Below are 23,860 nucleotides of genomic sequence, written 5' to 3' on the forward strand. Positions count from 1 at the left end.
TTCTTTTTCAAAATGTTTTTTTTTTATTACAATTATGTTAACCTTATACTCCAATTTATACATTTATACAGATTACAATAGTTGTCTCACACTAACACATGAGCACCACTTGAAGAAACGGTTTCTCTGTCAGTGCTGCACAAGCCAGTTAAATGTCACAATCATAAGATCACAAGTCAAAATGTGTGGCACCTTCATCAAGTGGGAAGGGGGGGGGCGGGGGCAACCTACCATTAGTTTAATGTAAATGCTATTTTGGTACATAAGCATGTCATTAAGCCAAGGGTATAAAAATAGCCACATTTTAAATCTCTACAATATATACATTTAGTATCAATATATTTCATAAATATGCATTACTCTGAAATACTGCATGAATTTACCAGCAAGTTGTAATGCCACAGAAGCGTACACTAACTAATCTGATATATGGCAAACACTTATTAGCGGGCAGGCCCACTGTTTGTACAGGAGCAGAGGATAAAGCCTATGAAATGATACAGTTTTTACCCTTATGCCCTTTCTTCTTTTTGGGTTTAGTCCGTTGTCCATAGGGGAGGGGAGACATGCCTGTCACAGGGCTGGGCAAGTCTTCAGTATAGTAGTGTCTAAGTGGCCTTGGCTGAGGAATGGGCTGACCCAGGAAAAATCCCTCTTCCTCAGAATCGGAAGAAGAGGACGAGCACGTAGAGCACCAGTCGTCATCGTCCCCACACAGGTCTAAGAACCTGCCCATGGCTGAGCTCTGAAGCCTGTAATCTGACATGGTGCCGGCCGGTGGGTGTCCATGGAAACCGTGGTCTCTCCTTGGACCGTGCGCGTTCCGTCTGCGGTCCATCCCGTAGCCCATTTGGGCCCTCTCTTTTGGCAAAAGGTTAAGAGCGTTGTCGGAACGAGACTTGCGGCTGCGACGCCTCCTGTGATGGTGATGGCTGCGCCCAGCGTGACTTTCCTGGTCCTGCTCTTCAAAATGGAACGCTCTGCGACGAGTCCGTTCGCTCATCGGGGGCTGTCGCACCTGGAGGTCGCTGTAGCGGTCTAGCACGTCATCAGAGAATTTCACTTGCTGCTGTCGAGCTTGCGAGCGTGTCCTCCGGAGGGCAGGGACGTGTGGTTTTGCATGTCTCTCCTCCGGAAGATGTGTCACCTCCTCTTCGGCAACATTTTCCTCCACCTCCTGCTCGGATACAAGGCTCTTGAGCGAATTTGTACTCCTGTGTAACATGGAGGAGTTGAGGGTTCCCATGTTACTCGTTTTCTCACAGTCCTCTGTCTCCAGCTCGTGGAATCCTTGCATAGAGTATACCAAAGGTCTGTCTTTACTATCACCATCAACAGAGGTTCCTGAAAAAGAGGAACACAATTTGAAAAATCCTGTACGTAATTCGTTTAACTACATGAATGCATAAAGATTGAGCTATGTTGTTGCTCACCAGTAATATTGGAGAGGGCCAGTGAGTCCATAGAGTCTCGGACATTCTGATCCTTCTTCTTGAACTCGTCTGTTATGCACTCCAAAGATCCACCGAACCACTGCGACTCATCTTCCATGCTTGCTCCAGCCCCGTGGTCGAGCTCGAGCTCTTGGATCTTCCTGCTGCTTGCCGGTCCCGGGTGACTACCGTAGGCCGAGTCCCCGAGCCCGTCTTGTGACTGGGCCCAGTACATGTCAGCCTGGTACTTCTTGCTGGCCAAGCTGCCCCTTCCTTCGCCACTGCTGCTACCAGCTTTGAATGATTCCTGTTTTGACTTGGCATCCCTTTCTGCAACCCAAAAATCTGTGGGTCTGGAATCACTGGCTTGTCTGAAGACCCCGTTTTCCCCAAATTTCAATAGCAACTGGGTCATGTAGTCTTCATGCTCTGCCCACTCCTCCTCCTGATCTTCGGGGGCCTCGGTCTCCTCACCACGCCCCCTCCAGAAATGCTCATCAGATAAGTTCAAGTGGGCGAGCTTGTTGGTCATGGTGTCGTCAGGGTTTCCACTAAGTCCTGGAAACTTATAGTTGACCGAAGGCGAGAAAAGGAGCGACTGACGGCACTGGTCAGCCGACCGGCTGCTCTTGCCCATGCGCACACTGCGACGTGATTCGCGGGAGCGTGCCGACTGGAAGGCCGAATCGGAGGAGTCGGAGGCGTGCACGTCCTCTCCGAGGCTGCATGCCTTAGAGCAGTAGATACGACCCTGGTGAGGCAGGAAGGGGCAGCCCATGAGGGAGCTCTTACACTGGGCACAGCTGAAACAGCTCTCAGTGGCATGCCAGTGGAGACCATCGTAGGTCATCTGAGCATTGTCAACACCTGGAAAATAGGGAATTGCTGAGTGGATTACGAATATAACCCAGAGCTCTGCAGACCTGACAAATGTTTTTTTCAGATAAAGGAAATTGTGTGAACGCTGAGAGACTAGCACTCAAGTTTGAAATAGGCTGCTCTTCGAGACTTGATCTGAAACGTTAAGACATTTCATCAAGAAGATAAAAGAAAAAATTATGCATTGCCCGAAAGTTTTCAATCATCTTGCTTTACTGCATTTTAATCAGTGCTGTGAATCCCCAACTGATTTCCTTCCTTGGCATTTTGTCTCGGTTTTAGCATCTCTCAGCATTTAAGCAATTTCTGAGCGTATTGCCATTTCCAGCCTTACCAATATGTTCTCCACATGCTTCACAGTACTCTGCGTAGAGAGACTCGAAGCAGCCGCAGCAGTAGGGGCGTCCGTCTTTCATGATGTAACGCTGACCCCCAAGGATGGTCCCGCATTCGAAACAGGCGAAGTGCTTCATGTGCCAGTGACGCCCCTCAGCCTCTGTGCACTCATCAGCAAAGATGATCTGGAAGGCAAATATGCACACCGTTCTAAAAATCTTGTAGGTAAACCGCTCGGATTTCTGGATGTCCCCAGGCGGTACAGTCGACCTCCACTTCGATACCCGCAGATTTGTTTTTTCCAGATTCAAAACATATTTTGAATGTTTATCAGCATTTATTGGAAGAATTTTGGGGGGTTTAATTCTCCTGCACGCCCAAATGCATTTCAAAGGCTGTCAATTATATGCGGATTTCTACTTTTCAGCTTCCTAAGTCCTTGTTCCCTGAGAATAGCAGCAGTCAACTGTACTTGTGGCAATAAAGAGAAATATGAAAATTACAGTAGTATTTGTTCCCTAGGTTGTAGAATTGTGGTTTTACCTCGTCGCAGGCTGAGCAACGAGGTTTGAGGATCTCAGCGTGGTGCCTTCCGCAGTGGATCTTCCCATTGTGGTAGAAGTAGATCAAATCCACCAGAAGTTCGCTACATGTGGAGCAAGCAAAGCATGCCGGGTGCCAGCACAAACCAGGGCCTGACCTGGACGCGAACACTGCCATTTCTCCACCGTTGATGTTCTCGCCGCACTGCAATTATGCACGCATGATTAGTCCTTCCGCAAATCATGTTTGAATATACAAAAACTAGCCTCCTCTGATGTTTTCTGGCCAGAATGTCATTGGTCACAGCCAGAGGTGGGTAGTAACGAGTTACATTTACTCCGTTACATGTACTTGAGTCACTTTTTTTTTTAAATGTACTTCTAAGAGTAGTTTTACCACACAATACTTTTTACTTTTACTTGAGTAGATGTGTGACAAAGGATCGCTACTCTTACTCCGCTATATTTGGCTACACTAAAATCTTTACTTTTTTCTCTCTCTCCTTTTTTCGTTCATTATCTTTACCAGAGACGCCAACAGCGGTTCTGCCACGTACATGACGGCGTTTCACCAATCAAACGTAGCAACAATAATCACATGACGACTCCTTCCCTTAACATTCTACCAATCAGACGTAACAATGCAGTCACATGACCACAGGCAGCGGAAACGCTACCGGCATTTGGAACATAGCAGCGGGAGTGGACGAAGCCGAACACCCACGAACTCATATAATTAGTATGTTTCCCCTACACGCCGTGCGGAATAACAGCTTTATAATGCGGTGTCTTACCTGTCTGCCGAAACAAACGGACGTTTGGCATATAAACATTCCACATCGAACCTGAGTTAACATGTCGCGTAAGTTTGACCTAAATTCCCTTTTTGCTGTATTTAGGCATGTATTTCTCCCTAGTGTTGAAAAGGACCTTTTCACATAGACTCTTTTGCAAACACTTTGTTTACTGTTGCCATAAATGAAACATACATGTTATATGGAGGCATGAATTGGCGGTAGCCATTAAGTGTCACAAATTATTAACTGTAAGGAAGTTTTGGGAACAAATAACACTTGATTCCATGTAATTCCAGAACCTGGTAAAAAAAAACAACAACAACAACATAACGTTAAGCCATTCTTATTCAATGTAGCAACGATACCATATGTCAACAAAAAAGATTGAATACGTTTTTTAATGACTACTTTTTACTTTTACTTTACTTACGACTTGAGTGCATCATCATTTCGATAAGTCTTTAATTGACATTGAAAATTCAGTTATTCAGAGGTGAGAGTGTTGTGGGTTCTCCTGGAATCTACTCACATGCTCACAAACGCTGTTGAGACGACTGCGGGGCAGAAGTTTCGGTGCGCCCCTCCCCAGGGCTTCCTTCTTCCTCTGGACACTGAACATATGTAGCTCCTTCTTCTCTTCCTCACTAAGAGACTGGCAGTAACGAATCTGGCAAAGAATAAGACCATTCTGGGTTATACATCAGACAATTTGTTCTAATGGGTCAAATGTTGCTGCGGCAATGTTACTTAAGAGTACAAGGTTGTAAATTTAGACTTAGGAGAGGTGAACAAAGGCTACTCTTGACCCTAGCTTGCCCTTCCTACTCCCCTAATACAGTACTTCTCCACCCACTGGTCCTGATTGACAACCTGATTTTTACAACAAGCCCTCTTGATCTTTCCCAAAGACAACAAGGGGCAAAGCAGACGTTTACACAAACAAGGGCCTCTGTTTAGAGTGAAATTGAGAAGGCAGGCAACAAAAGAAAAGAACGAGCCGTGTGGGAGCGCGGTGCCACGGTGGTGGTGGTGGTGGTGGCATCACATAAAGCCTCTTTCAATCTGTGTCCCTCTCCCCTGCTGAGCCGTCCTTGTAAAAACCCACCGCTATGACAGGAATCCAGCTGAAGGTGGGGGTGGCCCACCAAACAACATAAAAGCATCCAAGTCAAAAGTTGCATTGTGCCCACGCTACAAGATGTCTACAAGATGGTGCGACCTCAATCCCACAGCGGGATGTTGACCAGGATGCCAAGGGGGTGACTGACGAGATGCAGTGGGAGTTGTTTTTAATATTTCAAGATTTTCAGTTTTCAGAGTGACAAGCTCAGTCACAAAACAAATTGAACTTGTAAGTCTTGGTGTCACTTTATTGGTAAATTCATACCTCTGGCAGCCAATCAAAATTGAGCATTATTGTACTGCAACTGTTGCGCTGATGTTGCAATCGATACGTTCTTACCTCATTATCATGCGGCGGTAGTTGATAGAGTAGCTGCTTGATTCGAAACTTCTCTCCCGGACTGTTGACATACGGAATTTTATCCTCAGGCAGGCAGGAGAAGTAGAGCTGGACCTAAGGAATTAATTATATCGGTCTTAAAAACAAATATGTGCAAAATATTTGCTTCAAACTGAGACAAAAAATATGTTCAATATGAGATGTTATGAAATGTTTTTTTCTTTTTTTTGTTTTTTGTTTTTTTTCTTTCCCCCGTGATACATTATAAATATCAAAATAATTCGACAGGTCAAATCAGGTTGCTCTTGTTTTGTTTTGTTTTGTTTTGAACAATCATAAGCCTGTCTCTAGGGACAGGACAAAACAGCCTGTCGCGGTGGCACTTTGACCTTTGGGGCTGACCACTTGGTGAGTAAACTTTATGAGGGAGGGGCCTTTACAGTCCTTTACAGATAAAGAGGTGGGACGTGCCGGTCTTATGTGTTTGGGGACTTCCTGCAGCTCGGGCCGTCTAAAGGGGAGCGACGGCAATTTACCCTGACAATCAACCTCAGCATTGCCCCTCCATCCCCGTCATAAATTATGCACATTTTGATGCTGCTATTACCCCCTCATCCAGCTCCGCAGGCGCTGGGGAATAGGCAGCTACGTGTTTCTTTACCATAACGATGACCTATAATGCACCATTCAAGGCAATGAGTGCAGTAAAGACATTACAGTTGACCCATGCATTCGCCAAACAAAAGTCCCTACATGTTTGGGCTTCTCTCGGTCTGTGAGCAACTTCTCTGGCCCATCACCCCCTTATTTGTTTCCATGTGTGTGGTTGAAAAAGGAAAAGCAGGATGAAGTCAGAAGAACTCGGAGAAGAGAGAAACGCACAGGCGGGTTTAGGAAATGTGCCAAATTACACCAGCTGCCCTCCGGGCTTGACTAACTGCCCTGCTTATGTTTGCGTGTTTGTGGAGGAAAAGGCTTGTTACACCCCCCCAAAATTCCCGATCCTGCTCGACCTAAAAAGTCCTCCAAAACAGATCGTTGATAATCACAAGCAGACTTGACCATTGTGCAGTTCGTAAATAAAAACTAGACATCCCGTCTGTTAATGGCTGTGAGGTAGAGTAACAAGCCTTAAAGCAAACCTGAATCCACTGCGACACCGGTGTACAACTTGTCGAACACCAGTAATGAGGACACGAGCAGAAACCTGGTGGTAAATTAGAACGAGGTCAAGGCTGTTTTTATTCTCTATCAAGAGGATCCATCATTATTCGGGGTGGTAATGTTGGGAAAGAGCCAAACAGATAAATGCTGTTGTACTTGTTAATAGAATGACACTCAGTTGATAGTAGACCAAGTCGAGCAATTCCGTAATACCATACATACCTTCTGTTTCTCATGTCACAATTTCTGAAATACTTTCATTTTGGACATTTCTTGACATCATATTGGTGTTTTGAAATCGTCTCTTTCTAAAGGTTTGAAAATGATTGTGATTTAGATTTACCATTGTGGTTAGGATCTGTAAAAATGGAGGACGTCAACCAAAACAACAAGTACCGCTGTACCAGATCTCTTTGGTGACTGCGGTGAAATGTTTCATAGGTTTTGTGTTGTAGTATTTTGACTCCTCGTATTGACAGTTTTTGCCACCACGAGTCACTCAAGTGATTCATTTGGCAAAGTTTTTACATTAATTGTCCTTCTCATGAAACTATCTCATTTTTCCAAGTCTAGCCTTCCAGACCAGGACTTGCACTGGAGGGGCTGATGGCACTTTACTGAGAATCAAACCCACACTGTCAACGGGGGCTTGTTTTTTTTAGTCTGCTCTACTCTACTCTAGATGGATGCCTATTGACTGTGAAGTCTGTGAAGGAATCAATAACAGTGCTCTTTACCTGTATTTGCGTGACATATAGGCAATTCTTTTCTTAAGCTCACCTGCTCAGCCCGAAGGCCAGGTGGAACCCAGGCATACTCCTCCAGTGCGCAGCCGGAGTCGTCATCCGAGGTAGAACTGCGCTGGAAGCCAGACGTCAGTTTGCTGACATTTTGCTCCATGATCAACTCTCGCTGGCGTGCCCCGCCTTGATAGCCGGCAGCTGACACCGCCACTGTCGCACCTGCCAGGCTCATCAGATGCGTTTTTTTGTTGTTGTTTTTTTTCTTTACTAGAAGGGAAGGAGAAATATCTGTTAGGTCTTGAAATGATCATTTCTTGTTATCATCACTCCTTCACATCAAGTCGTAGAATCAATACATTGTTTTTCTTACTAGGCACCTTATGGTGTCTACAGAACCGTTTCCTGGTTTGCATTTCATGTCGTGTCAGCCTTTATCCATGTACCACAACCTAAAAATGAGAACAGGCCACTAGCTGTGTGTCCTTCTATGTCTCGAGAGAGGCCGCCGCAAGTGACCCACGCTGGCGTGATCAGTTGAGCCTGGGGTCTGTCTAAACACTGGCCTGACAATGAGACAAGGCCACCATATGGGGAATGTCCGCAAGGCCGGTTTCTCTCCCTTCATCTCTCCCTTTTGCTAGTGACTGTTTGTTTTCCAACCTGCTGCAGCCACTGTCTGATCCGTCCTTTCATCTTGCAAACGGACACAGAAATGGCAGACAGGTGAAGCTAGGGAAGAAGGCTCGGCGGATAGTAACTGTCAAACTGTTTACTGCACAGGGTGGCCTTGTGCACTATTTTTACAAGCACAGCTAGGCTGTGTGATTGACATAAATAGATTAATAGAAATATGTATTTTAAAAACAATGTACTTCTGTCTTGGTAGTGCAATATTATAATGAGATCTACTGGCTGTTCTAAATTTGATCAGCGATCTTTACAAGTAGTGAAGAATTAACATATAACACATATGAGAGAACGTACGTCCAGTTGTGGCCTTTCTTCAAAGACCAAGCACCTCTAGCTGAGATCAAATAGAAGTCCGGCCAGCAACCCTTGCTTCACCCTTTCTTTGCCGCACCCCCCATTCTCTGTATGGCCGGCAAGGGCACCAGAGGCCGTGGCAAGACAGCTGACAAAACCAGAAACACTCAAACGCAGCTTATGAACACTGACGTGGTCGTTGCAGAAGCCTGACGGTGCGGAACAGTACATGTGGCTGACTTAGTTATGCACACATTTATACAAAGTACTAGTAACAGACTTAAATCCGTAAACAACCTGTCAGCTGTACGTATTTATTTATTCCCTGCTTCTCTTTATGGTGACAGGCACTTAGATAGCAGCACGCCGGATCATTCTTGACGTGATTAGGCATTTTAAAATAACCACCTGTCGTCTCTCAGGCCACACCGCGTAAGCCGCGTGTTAAGGTTTTGCGAAAATGATTCTCATAAAATTTTGTAGAAGACTAGAGGCTAATAAATTAGTCGCAATTCCCTCTCCATCTATCCATTTTCTGGACTGCTTATCCTCACTAGGGTGAGATGGAGCCTATCCCATGTGTCTCTGGGTGTCACTTTTTTTTTTTTTTTGCTCATCCCCTGCAGAGGATGTGCTGTGTTATCTCATACACGACACTTAAGTTCCACGCCGGCAGATAACCTGTCCTAAGAAAAGGGAAGAAAGACAGCCCCTTGTTCCGCTCACCTCCATTGACTTGCAAATGAGACCAAAATAACCTGCAAAAATGCAGGCATGCTCGAGAGGAGCGAGCGGGGAGCTAACCATCAGCCTGTCTGGTCACACGTTCGACCATGTGCTTCATTAAGACGGTCGGTTGTTCCATACAGACGAAAACCTGAATCACAGGAATGTCTGGCTTGAAGTTCAAATCGCAAGACAGGATGTTTGGCGTCAGTGTTAGTCAAAGCCCCCCACCCTTCTTTTCTTCTACAAGCACATCTGCTCACATGCTAATTTTCCATTAGTTGTCATGCAGCTCATTTCCTCTCACTTTAGCCTCCAATGCTTCCTTGAATGACAGAAGCACTGAGCCAGCTAACTTGGCCATGCTCAGGTTGACTTGCCAACTCAGTGACTCATCACTTGTGTCGGCTTTTAAACTTTCCCTCCTCCCGGGTGAACAAGGGGTCTATGTTTTCTGTCCATAGTTTTAAACTCCTGCCTTCTCGCCCGCAGACCATCACCAAAGCACCCCCTCACCCCATCCCTGAACTGCCACCCTCCACCCACACTAACCAGACCCCTGCAGTCCTGACTGTTAGCAGGCTCTCAGCTCTTTTGTGAAGGTGCTTGTTAACATGGCTTTGGATGCTGCAAGCCTGCATATCTGACTGATCTGCCCACATAGGGCCTAGGAAACTGGGGGGTGGGGTGGGGGTGAGTTAGTCTTTTTGAAGCTAAAACAGTTTGAATGATGGAAACTCGTAAAAATGTGTTATAATAAATTAAACAAGCGCATTTTATGTCAGAAAAGTCCTAAAAACACGAATAGACATTGAACAAAACTTCCATTCAGCTCTTCACCGGATCATGTGTTATCTTATTTATTACGCTCAAACCACTTACAGGACCTCATACTATGACGTACCAATAAATATAGCAAGCTGCCTCTGGCGTTTTCAAAGTATTTAGCAACACTCTAAATCCAAGTCCTGTGATGTCCAGATACCAGAGCATTGGCTTAACGAGCTTCAGGTGGCTGCGCAGGATAAATAAGCGGCTTCTGGTCTGAATCACTGTCTATACTCGGCAAGCAAGGCTGATGGACGTGCGCACAAGTCAACAGAGTGCTCTCAGTCCGTTTGGACCGGCCCGGCTTGTTTAACTTGGCTCTTGCCAGCTCAGCAATGCAGGCTCTGTTTGACAAAGAAAACTTGATTTTCTGTTCAAAGTTCCTGCTTTTTGCTTTGGTACCTGACAAGATATTTCAGGTTTTGGAAAATAAACGGTTCGCTGCACAAATGTGGCAGCCTGTCAACAACTTGCGATTGTTGCCTTGCTGGGAAAAGCATTACAAATGAAGAATTCTAAGACAGTTGCATCATTGTGTATACCTGAACATTCTAGAATAACAATCTAAATGGCCTGGCTAGGGGACCAGACAGACTGTTTGGTCTGACCCTTTTTGTGGTCATAGGAGTGTTTTTCCAAGACCAAATGGATGGGAGTGTCATCCCCGCCAGAGGGACCACCTGCATGTCCTGAACAGGATGAATGAGGACACACATGTTGCCATCACTTCGCATTCCAGTGGATTCACTTTGGACTACCAAGGACAAGAAAGTAGGACCCTTGACATAACATCAAAGAGATGCTTGAAGAGACTCCTTGACTTTACAAAGTGGGATCAGCTTGTTTCTAGGCCCTGAATGAAAATTTCTTTTTTCCCCTCACCACACCCAAATCTGAGACTCTCTTGAGATGATACGGTCCTCTGTCATTTCCCAGCCATTCTTACCTCAGTTCAGGCCAACTCTCTGGAGCCAAGCAGAAAAAGTGATCTTATCAGCAGTCTGTCCTAGTTTCTTCTGCAACTCCTCAGCTCTATATGAACTACACATGATCCACTCCACACTCTTAATCCAGAGCACTAGTCATCAGCCTCCACCAGAGCGGTCGGCACAGTTACCGGCACGGTGTCACAGCACTGGAGGTATTTGAGAGGTGTGTGTATACCAGATAGCCATCCCTTCCTTACCCATGTCTCTCCCACTTCCCTAAACCCAACCCCCCCTTAACCTCAGCCCAGCCCCTTCACCTTAGAGCAGCCAGTCACAGCAGGGTAAGGCTGGGTAATGCCTCCGATTGAGCCACCCCTCGTACTTCAAACGCCGGCTCCCAAATGAGAAAAGCGCCAGTTGATGGTAGGAACTGTGAATCTTAACATGTCACTGACACAAGGGCTCGTTTTCCCTCACTGACCAATCTCTTACCCGCAGTGGCATTCCTCTTATGCTATAGCAGTTCAAAGATGAGGGAAGAGTGGTGAATGACAGTTGGGATTTGATTGCACTCTTCTCACGTGAGCAAAGATGTCATTTGATCACAGGGAAAAAGATTTGTTTGGTGCAACTTTTGATTACAGGGTTGATTTTCCACCACCTCAGCATGTCCTATCGAATCAGGGAAGTTTCCCACATTTCCTACGGAGTAACGTTGACTGAATCAGTGCCAATGTCTTGAGTCATTCAAAATGCTTAGAAATCGTTGGTGCACAAAATGTGTATTTCACATAACAGTCTTATCTGGAATTAAAGACGTACTGTTCTCCATCTACTAGTAGATATTTTTTTTTAGGATCCGATCTACATCAAACGAGCTGCTGATTGACCAATAATACTGTGGTTGGTTTTATTGCGTCCGAAGGCATGGAAGCGTTACCTTTGAGACGTAAAGAGACTGTACATACCTGCCCATCCAGTGAAACTCCCCAGGGAGTTTGCAGCTGACCTCTCCCTCTCCTTCACCTCTGAAGGAATGTCACAACATGAGGCTCTTCCTGTTGCCTCAGAAAACAAAAGTGACCGTTTCAAGTCAATCTTAGGACAGTTGCACCTTTTCTGCCTTGTACTTTGTAGATTGTGTTAAGAAAAAAGAAGCTGTTTATTTTAGTGGCAACTTTGTGTTAACCACAAATTAACATTGAAAAAAAGGTACATAGGTTGACATTAATTTAAGATTTAAAAGGAGACTGTGAAGTTAGCCTTCTAAGGTCGTACTGTACATCACTTCTAAGATCCGCCAACCATCATGTTTTCCTCTTTTACTACTATTGACGGTTTAATGTCTCATGCTAAATGTCATGGGCTAATTCAGTTGCCACAAACTGCATGTCAGGCTAAACTCTGTGTATGATTGACAGCATCTCACTGGCTGTCTTTCCAGCCTTCTTTGCCTCCACACACTTTTCATATTCAAATAAAACTTGTGGGCGGCGGGTGAGAGCTGTCAACTTTCTGTCCAAAGTAAGCTTGTGTTTTAAAAGAGAACTATATATGTATCTATCGTAGGACGTGTTAATTCATCACCAGTGACCGTTTTGTGGCTTCTCTTAGCCGCATTTGATTGCTGTGCTTTAGCCACCGCGTGGCGCTTGTACTGTAGCTACAAAGCCATTGCAGCACCCAAGGCCAGGAAGGACAGGCCAGCCTTTCACGCTGGCTTTTGTGCTTGTCCCAAACACTGAGGCCCCTGCTCCATTAGCACATCTTTAAGGGGCGGGGCAACACAGCATCCTGCCTTGAATGACAGGTTAAATCCAATGAAACAGCCTTCATAGTAGCCGCTGCCAAAGTTGGATTTGTGTGAGGCAGTGGACTCTAATAATAATCTCAAGCATGGGGTGTCCGGGGGTGACCAAGAAAAATATAATGTCATGCTTAGATACTGCGCCATTGTCAGAGGTACGAACACAGTTCAAGGTTCACCTCAGAGCGTTGAATAATATAAAGTCATGCATCCCTGACCCGTGACCTTTTGAGAGCACCAGATGACCAATAAATCTATCGCCTCGGGGCTTTACGGCCCATTCCCCGGTCATAGCCACAACGACCTGAACGGCACCTCACACCTGGTCTGCACCTTCTCACCGGTGTAAAAAAAAAAAAAAAAAAAAAAAAGCTAGCGGCAAGGTAGCCCATGGCCAGCATGCCCTGAGAATGACAGGGAAGGGGAAGGCGATCGTCATCCGGAGGGACACCCGACGAAAAAGCTGCATTCTTCTCTGGTCCAAACACGTCCTTCACGAGAGGAAAGCATCCAGTCGAATGAATCCCATAGACGGGGACCGCAGCAAGAGTTCAAGCCTAATGTAATCTATTCAAACGAGTTAAATTAAAGTCCCAAGACACGCCGTAAATCCAGGCCGGCGGAGGGGCAAAGGGAAGGTCAGTCTTTAACTCGCCGTCATTGAAGACCACGCTGAAGAATGCCTCTCACTTGTGTGTGAGCCACCTTATAAAAAGTAGGCTTTCTCCAGGTTTAAATGACTGGCCAACGGGTATTAGCAGGACACAGGCCCGACAAAAGCCCCGGTTATAAAGGCCAATAAAAGCCTATCACTCTACTGTAACAACAATCCTTTTTACGCCTCGAAAGAGAGAGGAAAAGGTCAACTGGTGGGGCAGCCAGCGTCTTGATATTGACTTAGCTGGTTTGCGGCCGCCAAACTCAGGTCAGACTGGAGGCTTGTTAGCTCCCTAACCCTGGCGTAACCCCTGCTCTTACTATTTCACTGCGACACGCTGCAGACAGCTGACTCTTCCATCTTTTCTGCCACGATGTTTTTATTGGAACTCAAGAAAAATAATGTCACAGGGACCTAGTGGGGATAACGCTGTTATTTTTTTCTGGAAAATGTCTTAAAAGCGGGAAGGGTTACATTACAAGCTATGAGAAAGCGCTTTCAAGTATGATGCAGTGCAGTTGTGCGCCACCACAATAATAAACGTTAAAGGATAATATTTAGGGTATGTAGTAGGGCAATAATAATCCGCGATTATATGTTATGTAGTGTGGAATTGAGTGTTTGATTAATCGTGTCTTGAAGCAGTGGAGGCCAAATGGAGTGCAGTATCGACTCTCAAGTAGCAACAACATAACACCAGATTTTTTTTTTGCCTTTTTACATTAGCCTATAGATACTTTTCATACAACATCCAACCATTCACAATGGCGTTCAAAAAACAAACTTTTAGCTTTTTTTTTTTCTTCTTAACTACCATAACTTAGCCAAATACTATAGCGACAAATCCCACAAGGACTCTGATGTTGGATAGTAACATCTGACATAGCATAACAATCCCGTTATGCAAATAGCCCCCACCCCATGCCCTCTTATATTTTCATTTTCCTATTTAAACTCTACCCTTTTAATGTAGATATAGCAATATTATTATGATCTAACAGTCAACCTCTCTCCGATCTGTTGTGATTTTACATCTCCTTAGTACACGCTGTACATTTTATTGCTATTGTTCCAACAATGCAGTGTGCATTCTGTGACTGAAAACTACTACATTAGTTTTAAAGCTTTTTACATTTTTCAAAACCACTAAGAAACTGCAACTATAATAGTCACATTTCTATTCATAATGCCTTTGTTCCATTTTCTTCTGTGTCAAGGTCAGCTGAGTACAGATGTGCTCTTGTTTTGGTTCTGATTGTGGAGATTTAGAGACTTCTGCTGCTCAGATTCTACAGATCCTAGTAGGATACCGGGCTGCTGGCATCCAAATATCCTTGACTTTTGACTTGTCGGCTAGCTTTGGTTTAGCATTTTACCATAAATGAACTAAAGTAAAAAATGTATTTGTCATCCTTCATTTTTGTGTGTGTGTGAAGCTCTTGGAAGAAGAAAATTGCTCTAAACCTCTAGTTCTAAAACTCCAGTCTTCCAGTCCTGCGTTTTTTTTTTGTTTTTTTTTTAGAAGTTTCCCTCCTCCGACACACCTGTAAACTCGACGACCTGAGTTTGAAACCTATAGGCAAAGTGAGCATGGTATATTAAAGCAGCATGTTGATATGCTTCTGATAATCATCTTCTGGATGAGAATGGTGTCCGTTGTGATATAACAACGTAAAGGACATGCAGTGATGTCATTCCATAAAAATAATTTGGGATCCGGCACGCCATTTGTCTCCACCCCTCATCTTCCATCCATCGGCCTCGCCAAACATCGCAGGGACGCCCGATCAGCAGCGCTCGTATTTCACCCTCAATTTGACACCCTCTCACCTAGTTGTAAAAGTGGGACCTCATTGTGGAACAATGGGAAGTGGAGCAGCAGAGCTCCCGGGGGCTGTTAACGGGAGGAAGCCCCCTTTATTTGAGGACACTATAACTCAACAAAAGCCTGTGGCTGTCTGACACTGCGCACTCGCGCCGACAAAAGCGCTGGATGAGCAAAGGGGCAAGCCCTGCCATGTGTGGTCTCACTGGACAAACTTGGCGAGCCGGAGTAGGAAAGTGTGCGCTTTTATTGTATTGACTGTCAAGATGTTGACAATGAGCAGGAAATAGTTGGTCGTACCTGCGTGTAAAAGTTTGACCACCGCTGTGAAAAAGTCATTCCTTACACATCTGGGGATTTTCTTTTAAGGTGAACACGGCGAACAATCCATCCCCGCGGAGGGCAATGAGCAACCCTTAGTAAGAAGAGAAGACGTCCTTTGGACACACGTGCAAGCGTTTTCAGCCCCCAAAATGGCGAGTCTTCAAAAGGCAAAAAACAAAACAAAAAAACACGCGGAATCCAGCGATAGTATGTAACAGTTAAGGACTTCTCAGTCGGGATCCCACTAATGATTAACATTCCTGAAGAAAGCGCTCGGCTGCAATCTTTTTTGCAGCGATTTAATTAAGCACATGCTCCAGTGCCGCTGCATACTGGGAAGGAACTGGACTGCAGTTCGAATCCAACATGCTTGCCCTCATTTTCATTCACTTCCTGAGGACATAGGTTAGAAACAGAAAAAACAAACAAACAATAAAGCAAACAAAGCTCAAAACTGTACGATGTGAAGCAAAGTAGTTCTTGGTCGTACGATTGAACTAGTACAAGATGAGTTGATTACAATTGAGTTGAGTGATGTGTAGCATATTCCAGGAGTATGCAACACAAAAACTTGAACGCGGTCAGTCTTAATCTACCTGTACATCAGAAGACTTGGAAAAGACCCTTGGAAAGCTATCATCTCAAACCTGCTCAAATTTCAAGATAGGTTCAAGAGTTTTTGTCACATCACTGCAAAGACTGAAAGACTTGTGATATCAAAAACGTACACCAAACTCAAAAATCGTTTGGTGTAAGCCAAGCTTTAGTCTGCAGAACTTTGAGCAATATACAGTCACTCAAACATGTTGTGTGGTTATGAGGCCAGTTACACAGGAAATTATCCAATTAATTTGTCCAAAATTGTTATTTATGAATAACAAATGAAATGGGAACTACAATTGAGATATAATTGGGCTTGTGGCGATGTTCAGAATAACCAATCACATTAAGACCCATGTTAAATGGGAGCCAGCACACACCTGCCACCATTTAGTGTTTCCAATGAACCCTGAATAAAGTTCAGATGTTCTAGTAGGCTTTTCTTTACATCGTAGATTCTCTTGCATCACCTCATCAGGCTGCCAAGAGGCCCACAGCAACATTTCAGAAGCTGCAGGAATTTCTGGCAAGTGCTGGCTGTTCAGTATAAATTTGTGACAACAATTTCCTGTCGTCCTTATACGTCTGGCTAAAAATGGGTTGGCAATCAAGATGGAAGCCTTATCTTGTCAATATTGTGCCGTACTTGTGTTAAGGTAAAAAGACGTTTAAAAAAAAAAAACTATAAATAAAAAAAACTATCTCTGTAAATAGCAGATTTCCACGACAGAGAAGTCGATATAGAGAACTCTTTTATGTTCTTTTGGTCTATTATTAGAATGTATTTTTCAAGTTAAATATAGTACTTGGCAAAGCAGTCTTGTGTTTCCCTCGATAAGAAAAAGTAATAAATTGCTGGTTTGTGAAAAAAGATATCCTGGCAGGAAATCACTTTGTTGTCGGTCCATTATTAAACCCCACTGACCTTTTTTCCCCTTATCGGCCGTACCCACTGACTCCACCCCTGCGACGCCGCCACCGTGGGCCAAGAGGAAAAGCCCACAGGAAGGGGTTGGGATGAGGGTGTTTGTGAGCATGTTTTGCATATTTTCAGGACGGGGGTCCGGAAAGGTTTTGCTGAATCCCCTGCTTGCTGAATGTTTTTCCCTTGAATGACTAGACTGCAAATGACCATGTTTTCTTCTTACCAGGAAGGAACTCTCGTTGAACCAGGAAAATAACTTATTTATATTTTTACTCGACTCAGCTCATCTTTATTTATAGAGCACTTTTAAAAAAATAACCACAGCTGCATACAAAGTGATGTACATGAAGCAAAAATCTGTCATCATTCCAAAGGGAGAGACCAGTAACGGGGAAAAGCTTGACCCACTCAGAGCCTCCGCTTAGTCCTCGGTACCTCCAGTATTGTCTGGTTCACTGACAGTCAGGTGGCGCAAGACAAATAATCTTAAAATGAACTCTAAACATTCTTAGACCAACCGGAGACACTTCAGTGGGGTGCTGGCTGGCTCCAAAATAAAGTACGTTACAGTCATCCAGCCGTACCGAGATGCAACAAAGGCAGGGATCACCCTTGCTAAGTGCTGTTGTGAATGTGAAAGGAGACCCATTACTTAGCTTTAGTTGCGTAAGATTAAAAAAAAATCAATAACAGATTCAATAACAGAGCCAATTTGCCAGTCCTATTTAAAACCCAAATTCCAGACTGTTTGCTTTAGATAAGACGGCAGGTGGCACAGGTCAGCAGATGTACTTGCTTAGCGGGACATAGGTCTGACAATTATCTCCATAGCAGCAGAAGGAAATACCGTGATTTCTTAAGATGCAACCTAGGGGCAGCAAATACGATGAGAAAAAAAAATTACAACGTGCGGTAAGCGTCGCCCCCCCCAGCCTCACTAACATCATCCTGCAGACCTACGCGCCCGCAAGCGCTAAATCGCTAAATACTTTTAATCACTGCAGTGCAGTGGGAGTAAATGCTTTGCATGTGGATGCAATGTGTGCAGGCAGACGCTGGAGGAACTTGTGTCCGACCGTGGCGAGCCCACACTGAGACCCTGGAACCCTGTGCCGCATCGACCACCCGACAACCCCCCACCCCCGCTTACCACGTGCTTTCTTCCGGCCTGCCGAAGCAAACTGGTCCCAGTGTGAGGTATAAAAGGCTGCCAAAGTGTTTGGCTTACAGACAATTTATGGGAATTCGGAGAGGCCAGGATGATTCGTTCTACGTTTTAAATCAACATGGGGGACGCTCTGCCAGTTCCGTGGACGTTCACTCCATGTCCAATCTGAAAGCAAACATAACACGCACGCATGCGTGTTTATGTCTGCCGTTGGTATCGGGCTCGCGCCGCATTATTAAAGTCCACCATCGGTGGCGGAAGCTGCCTTACAAGGTGCTACGATGAAAAGCAGAGCTCGCAGTTTTGCCCATGTACTAAACGCTACCACAACTTAGCCTCATGCGCTAAACATTTATTTGACAGGGCTCCTAAACATCACTGCTGTAGTGTACTGTCAGCTGATAAACTACACAACAGTGCTACCTCAATTTATGAGCAAAAATTTGAATTTGATTTGAAAACATAAAACAGAGAATTACACAACATGTATTTAGCCAAACACCAACAACATTGTCCGTTAGCTTAATGCTAACGCACAGTGCAAAACGGCATGGACAGGCTAAGGAAGCCGTGTTTTAACTCCTTCAACCACGGATCTTTGAACAAAAACAATAGACAGACAGACAATATAACTGTACTGACAATTATATTACTGCTGTTTACTGAGCAGTTGTGAGCGTCTTCAATAATGATGCACGAACTGTTTAAATCTTTCATTTCTGTTTAATTATGTTGTTACTTTTTTCTTACCAGAGACAAGTTACAATATTTTGTGGGAAAGGGATTCGTGAAATTTCCATTCATTTCAATGGTGATATTGCAATACAGGGGAACATCTGAAGTTGTTCTATTTAGAATTAAAAATAAAAATAAAAAATCCCCGGAAAGTTTGAACCAGTGTCAAGCTCGACATCAAAATGAGACCTCAGTTCAGCAAGCATCAAAGTAGTGAGAGCTTCTTCTTGGGGACTAGCTGATTAATGCCAAGGGCTACTACTGTACTTTCATACGCACTTCTGAAAAAACAAATTTGCTAACGTAACCCCATTACCTTTAATTATCTAATTTATGATATTTATATAAGTGAAGTGAAACGCTCACAAACATGGATTGTATTTAATCTCATGGAGGCAGCACTTATTTGTTTTTCCCTTTACTATTATCTTCTTTTTTGTAAGGGGGAGGAGGAAAGCTACTTTAAAAATACTACTTTAAAAAAATAACCCATACATTTATTAATTACTTTAGGATGTGGCTAATTTGGCTCTGGAAGTATTTGTATTTCCAGATTGCCTAAGGAAGGTTCATGATTTTCCCCAGTAATGATCACCAATGATTTAGGAAACAAACATACTCTAAATATATCATATATAAATATTATAGCGTTCTAGCTAGCTAGCTAGCTAGCTAGCTGGATACACAGCCAGGTACAGTAGGTCAACTGTTTTCATTTAAAAAAACAAAAAACTTTTTACTGTCAACAATTACTATTTTTATAGCCTACTTAACTGTCCGACAGTAAAAAAAAAGCTTTGCACAAAACTTCCAAACCAAGGTCACTTTGTTTCTATTCATGGCGCCTTTAATTCCCTTGAGGTGGCTTTTGTTCTATAAATATCTTTAACAATATCTACAGCCACATTCGTTCCAATTTGGGAGAATAGTTTAAAGGAGTGTGTGCAGAATTGGCAGTTGGGGTGTTAAATACAGGCTATATTTGTCTTTGTTGGGGTGGATAATAGTTTAGTGCGGATTTCAGGCAACCTCCCATGTGACCACTAGGTGACACCATCACCTTGCTCGCGTGCTCACTCCCGTGTTTGTCAGTCCCTCTCGCTTATTAAACTACTGGAGGATTTCAAAACAACTTTAAGAGACAAATAGTCATTCAGATACATTGGCCCAATACTGTCATCAGCATGCTACGGTTATTACGCCCACTTCCACTATAATACCTCAAATAACCCCACTCCAGCGTGTCCAAAACAAACACCTCGTCCAGGGTCTCTCTCTCTCTCTCTCTCTCTCTCTCTCTCTCTCTCTCTCTCTCTCTCTCTCTCTCTCTCTCTCTCTCTCTCTCTCTCTCTCTCTCTCTCTCTCTCTCTCTCTCTCTCTCTCTCTCTCTCTCTCTCTCTCTCCCCCTCTCCCCCTCTCAACTCAAAGTGCTTTGGGATCGGTGACATCATCACCTGTGACCATAGCAACCGAGCCTGGCTGACTTTTGCTATGTGCAAGACTTTAATGAGGTTTACCGCACTCTTCATTACTTGGAAAAGTATTTTTTGCTCGACCGTTCTTTGTGGGTGACGTTCTCTTTTTGAGATGAGGAGAGAGTCTTGTGAACCAACTGGTCACAACATTAGGTACACCTGTACAGTCCAGATGTTATAGGTCATTGCAACATCCGTCTTTGCAAATACAGCTCAGTTAATATTACAGTGTAAAAAAACAAAAGAAGAACAAAACAAAACTGTACTGCGTCACTAATAAGTCCTGCTTGAAGCTTGACCATATTTGGTCAGTGGAAGTACATTATTTCACCCAGGCACTCAACAAAGAATTGTAGTAATATAAGTGAGAATGAAGAAAAAAACAACAACTATATGATGTAAATATGAATATACCAACATTGTAAACATCAAATATTGTGATAAAGCTAGTAAATTAAACTGAAAAAGAGTAGCATATAACTAGATAAGATACCTAAAATATTAGAATATTTTCACAGTTTACGATTCCATACGGTTGTATCTTAACATTTACTTTGCTTAATGTTTTGTTTTTTTATTTATTTATTTTTGACAGGGTAACATGATGAGCAAAATGTGGACCAGGGTACAGATATTTGTTGATTGATTGATTGATGGTGATTACAACATATTAAAATATGCAGTTTTACATATACTTCAAAAATATATTACATATTTATTTATATATTTATAGTTAAATTATTAATAAAGACATTACAACACAATGAAAATTCACATTTTTTTTCAGTAAAATAATCTAGGCATATTTAACATATTGCAAATATTTACTTTTTTTTTTTTTTTTTAACTTCATTATGAATTATCAGGACCAAATCCACCCTAAGTTAAACACTGCTCTATAGCACTGGTGTCAAACTGAAGGTCCAGGGGCCAGATTTGGGCCCCGTCCTCATTTTGTGTGGCCTGTGAAGGCAAACTAAAATGACTCAAAAAAAAAAAAAAAAAAAACTGCCTAAATTTGCAAATTGTCTTCATTTTTAATAACATTGAGATATTGCAAGCAAGTTTTGCTGCCAATCGCCCTTTGAAAAATAGTTGATCAGACTATTTTAAACTGGCTTCTGATTTCAAAACTCATCAATTTGTTGTGTATCTGTAATAATAGGAGGCTTGCATTTACATGGGTTTTAGTTATATCGTCCTGACTACCAGGAAAAAATATATTGTCCAATCATGTTTGTTGTTTCTTTTTGATATTCCCCAATCTTTGTGAAGTAACTAGAATAATGCAAAAGAAATTTTTGAAAAAAAAAAAAAAAGTTTTTATTTTTAAGCTATGATGTGAACACTACAGAGGACATTTTTTAAAACAAATGCTAGGCTCAAATAAAGTTAAAATAATTCAAACAGTACTTTAATGTGTTCTTAAAGAGTCTTATAGAAAACATGCTAACCACATTTAAAGGCTAAATTTGTTCAATAAAAAAAATGTTATGCACTTACTGTTCCTCTTCCCTAAAAAGTGCTTGCAATGAGGGAAGCCCCACCCCTACACATTTGGTATCATTGGAAAGCTCTGACAAAATGAGTTAATTCAATCGTATGGACTGGGTGGGAGATATTCAGGTTTTAAAAGGTCCACTACAGAGGACAAATTTGAATTGCTGGTAGTCAGGAGGATATAATGGCACTGAAATCCACAACCACCATTAAAAAAAAAAAAAAAAAAAAAAATGTTCTAATCTTCTTTTAAATAAATCGTTTGGGTGTCTGCTGGCATAGGTATACATGGTGTCCGCTCATGCACATTTCCAGAGTGACTTCTCATCTAATATCTCCTCTCCACACGCGCGCGCGCGTGTGCATTCCTCCTCACACCATTTTTCCACGGCGCCCTTTTGACATCCACCCAGTGGAGCGCAGGCAGCGGCGGAGCAGTTGTCACCCAAGTGACAGGCGACAGCTGAGTCCATACATCTGGAGCCCCGTGGGGAAGGGGGAGGGGGGTCCATCCACACTCCACCGCACACCACCCTGACTGTTTATTTTTTGAGTTTACTTTTTCCCCAAATGAGCTATCGAAGGGCAGCGAAAGTGAAATGAGCCTCCTCCTGGTTGCCGGTGCATGCGTAAAAGCGCACCGGTGGAGGAATTGAGTGGAAAATATGCTCGCTCCCTCGTATTAATGTCATAATAGATGTGTATTGTTAATAGTTAAAAGCGAACTAAAACACACGATGAAGTGTTTTCTTGCATCAAATGACCGTCAAAAGTAAAAGCGTCTCCTCCACTCACCTCCGAAACGTTCAGCGAGTATCCAAATCCAATAGTCCCTAAAAACGATCCACACTGCGTCTCATCGATGTGTGAATGATAAAGGATAAAAAAACAAAAAAACAACCAGAAGTGGCTCGCTCATTAGGCGAGCATGCAAACCTTCCCCCCCAACCCCACCGCCGAGCGCGCTGTCACAACATCGGCCGCACTTGAGCGGCTGTGCTTGTGTGGCGCTCCGCTAGACTTTGACGTGAGTGCGCGAGAGCCGCTGCACGCCGATTGGCTTAAAGCTGCGCGCGCCCCATCCCACAGTGCCAAACATTTGCTGGTTGTTTGCTATTATAGAGCAATGGGGAATTTAAAGGGAATTGTTTGTGCAGTTTACACGTAAGATAGAATGGATGGATGAAGTTTCTTCTATTTTAGCCAATATTAAACCAAATAGTTATATTATTCTCATAACAACTCAAGTCAATTTTATTTATCAAGCATTTTACAAAAACAACAGTACAGTACATGAGGGAAAGTGCTGCATGGACATAATAATCATGTAAGACATGAAACTAAAGTAACAAATAAACTAAACATAGCACATTGAAAAACATTAAAAAATATATATATAAAATAAAAAAAATAAGCAAATGAGACAAGGATAGCGTCTCATGAGGCGAAACAAAAGCCAATGAATAAAACATCCGTTTTATTCATTTTCTATTTTTTTAAAATAGAAAGTGAGGGAATTAAAGGGAATTGTTGGTTCATTCATTTACACATAAGGTGGATGGATGGATGGATGGTTTCAAATTTTTTGCATAATGCTTGTATTTATTTTAATTTTACATTTAGTCAGATATATAACAAGGGATGGATGATGGATGGACGGATGGATGGAGGGTAGGATGGATGGATGATGGAGGGTTTGGATGATAGATAGATAGATAGATAGATAGATAATGTTAAAATGTTATCCACTGTAAATCAGGAAGTGCCTTGCTAACTAACTAATAGGCAAAATATAAACCAGCACAGTGCGTCTTGATTGTTATTATTATTTTTAGCTTTTTGTAAACATATCGTCTTTGGCGGGGGGGTCCGCATTACATTGGTAGTGTAGTTGCCTGCAGTTTAATATTCTGTATTGATTCTATAGTGACAGAATATGTAACACCACGAGTCTTGCAGTCCGTTGAGTTACCAACCACACCCGTAAACGTAACCACAACAGTAACGATGATGCCACTTG

The 23,860-nt window shown here is 43.1% G+C and overlaps 2 protein-coding genes across 4 annotated transcripts in view; one reads left to right on the top strand and one right to left on the bottom strand.

Moving 5' to 3' along the window:
- Positions 1-22,842, bottom strand: prickle1a (prickle homolog 1a). Of its 2 annotated transcripts, XM_077517339.1 has the most exons (8): positions 22,636-22,842; positions 7,394-7,623; positions 5,450-5,563; positions 4,517-4,654; positions 3,192-3,395; positions 2,647-2,833; positions 1,434-2,300; positions 1-1,344 (listed from the first exon to the last, which is right to left on the bottom strand). In XM_077517339.1, the coding sequence occupies exons 2-8, from the start codon at positions 7,586-7,588 to the stop codon at positions 488-490; spliced, it is 2,562 nt and encodes an 853-aa protein (XP_077373465.1). In that variant the 5' UTR covers positions 7,589-7,623; positions 22,636-22,842; the 3' UTR covers positions 1-487. The 2 variants fall into 2 exon arrangements, with proteins under 2 accessions (XP_077373465.1, XP_077373466.1); XM_077517340.1 differs by lacking the exons at positions 4,517-4,654; positions 5,450-5,563; positions 7,394-7,623; positions 22,636-22,842 and adding an exon at positions 3,717-4,441.
- Positions 3,898-23,860, top strand: part of LOC144016342 (uncharacterized) — an 87,472-nt gene continuing 67,509 nt past the window's right edge. The window contains exon 1 of one of the 2 annotated variants that reach the window (XM_077517343.1): positions 3,898-4,052. In XM_077517343.1, the coding sequence (XP_077373469.1) occupies positions 4,046-4,052 (7 nt within the window). In that variant the 5' untranslated portion in view covers positions 3,898-4,045. The remainder of the gene's footprint in view (positions 4,053-23,860) is intronic. The other variant, XM_077517342.1, reaches the window with a different exon arrangement.

The sequence above is a fragment of the Festucalex cinctus genome, chromosome 3, assembly GCF_051991245.1.
Source record: "Festucalex cinctus isolate MCC-2025b chromosome 3, RoL_Fcin_1.0, whole genome shotgun sequence".
Taxonomy (NCBI): domain Eukaryota; kingdom Metazoa; phylum Chordata; class Actinopteri; order Syngnathiformes; family Syngnathidae; genus Festucalex; species Festucalex cinctus.

What these genes read in the sequence shown, in the direction of transcription:
- prickle1a (XM_077517339.1), bottom strand. Translation starts at nt 7,588, where the DNA reads ATGAGCCTGGCAGGTGCGACAGTGGCGGTGTCAGCTGCCGGCTATCAA. An exon ending in GTTGCTCAGCCTGCGACGAG is followed by an intron (nt 2,834 to 3,191) that starts GTAAAACCACAA and finishes TTTGCCTTCCAG; the next exon opens with ATCATCTTTGCTGATGAGTG. An exon ending in GGCCCTCTCCAATATTACTG is followed by an intron (nt 1,345 to 1,433) that starts GTGAGCAACAAC and finishes CCTCTTTTTCAG; the next exon opens with GAACCTCTGTTGATGGTGAT.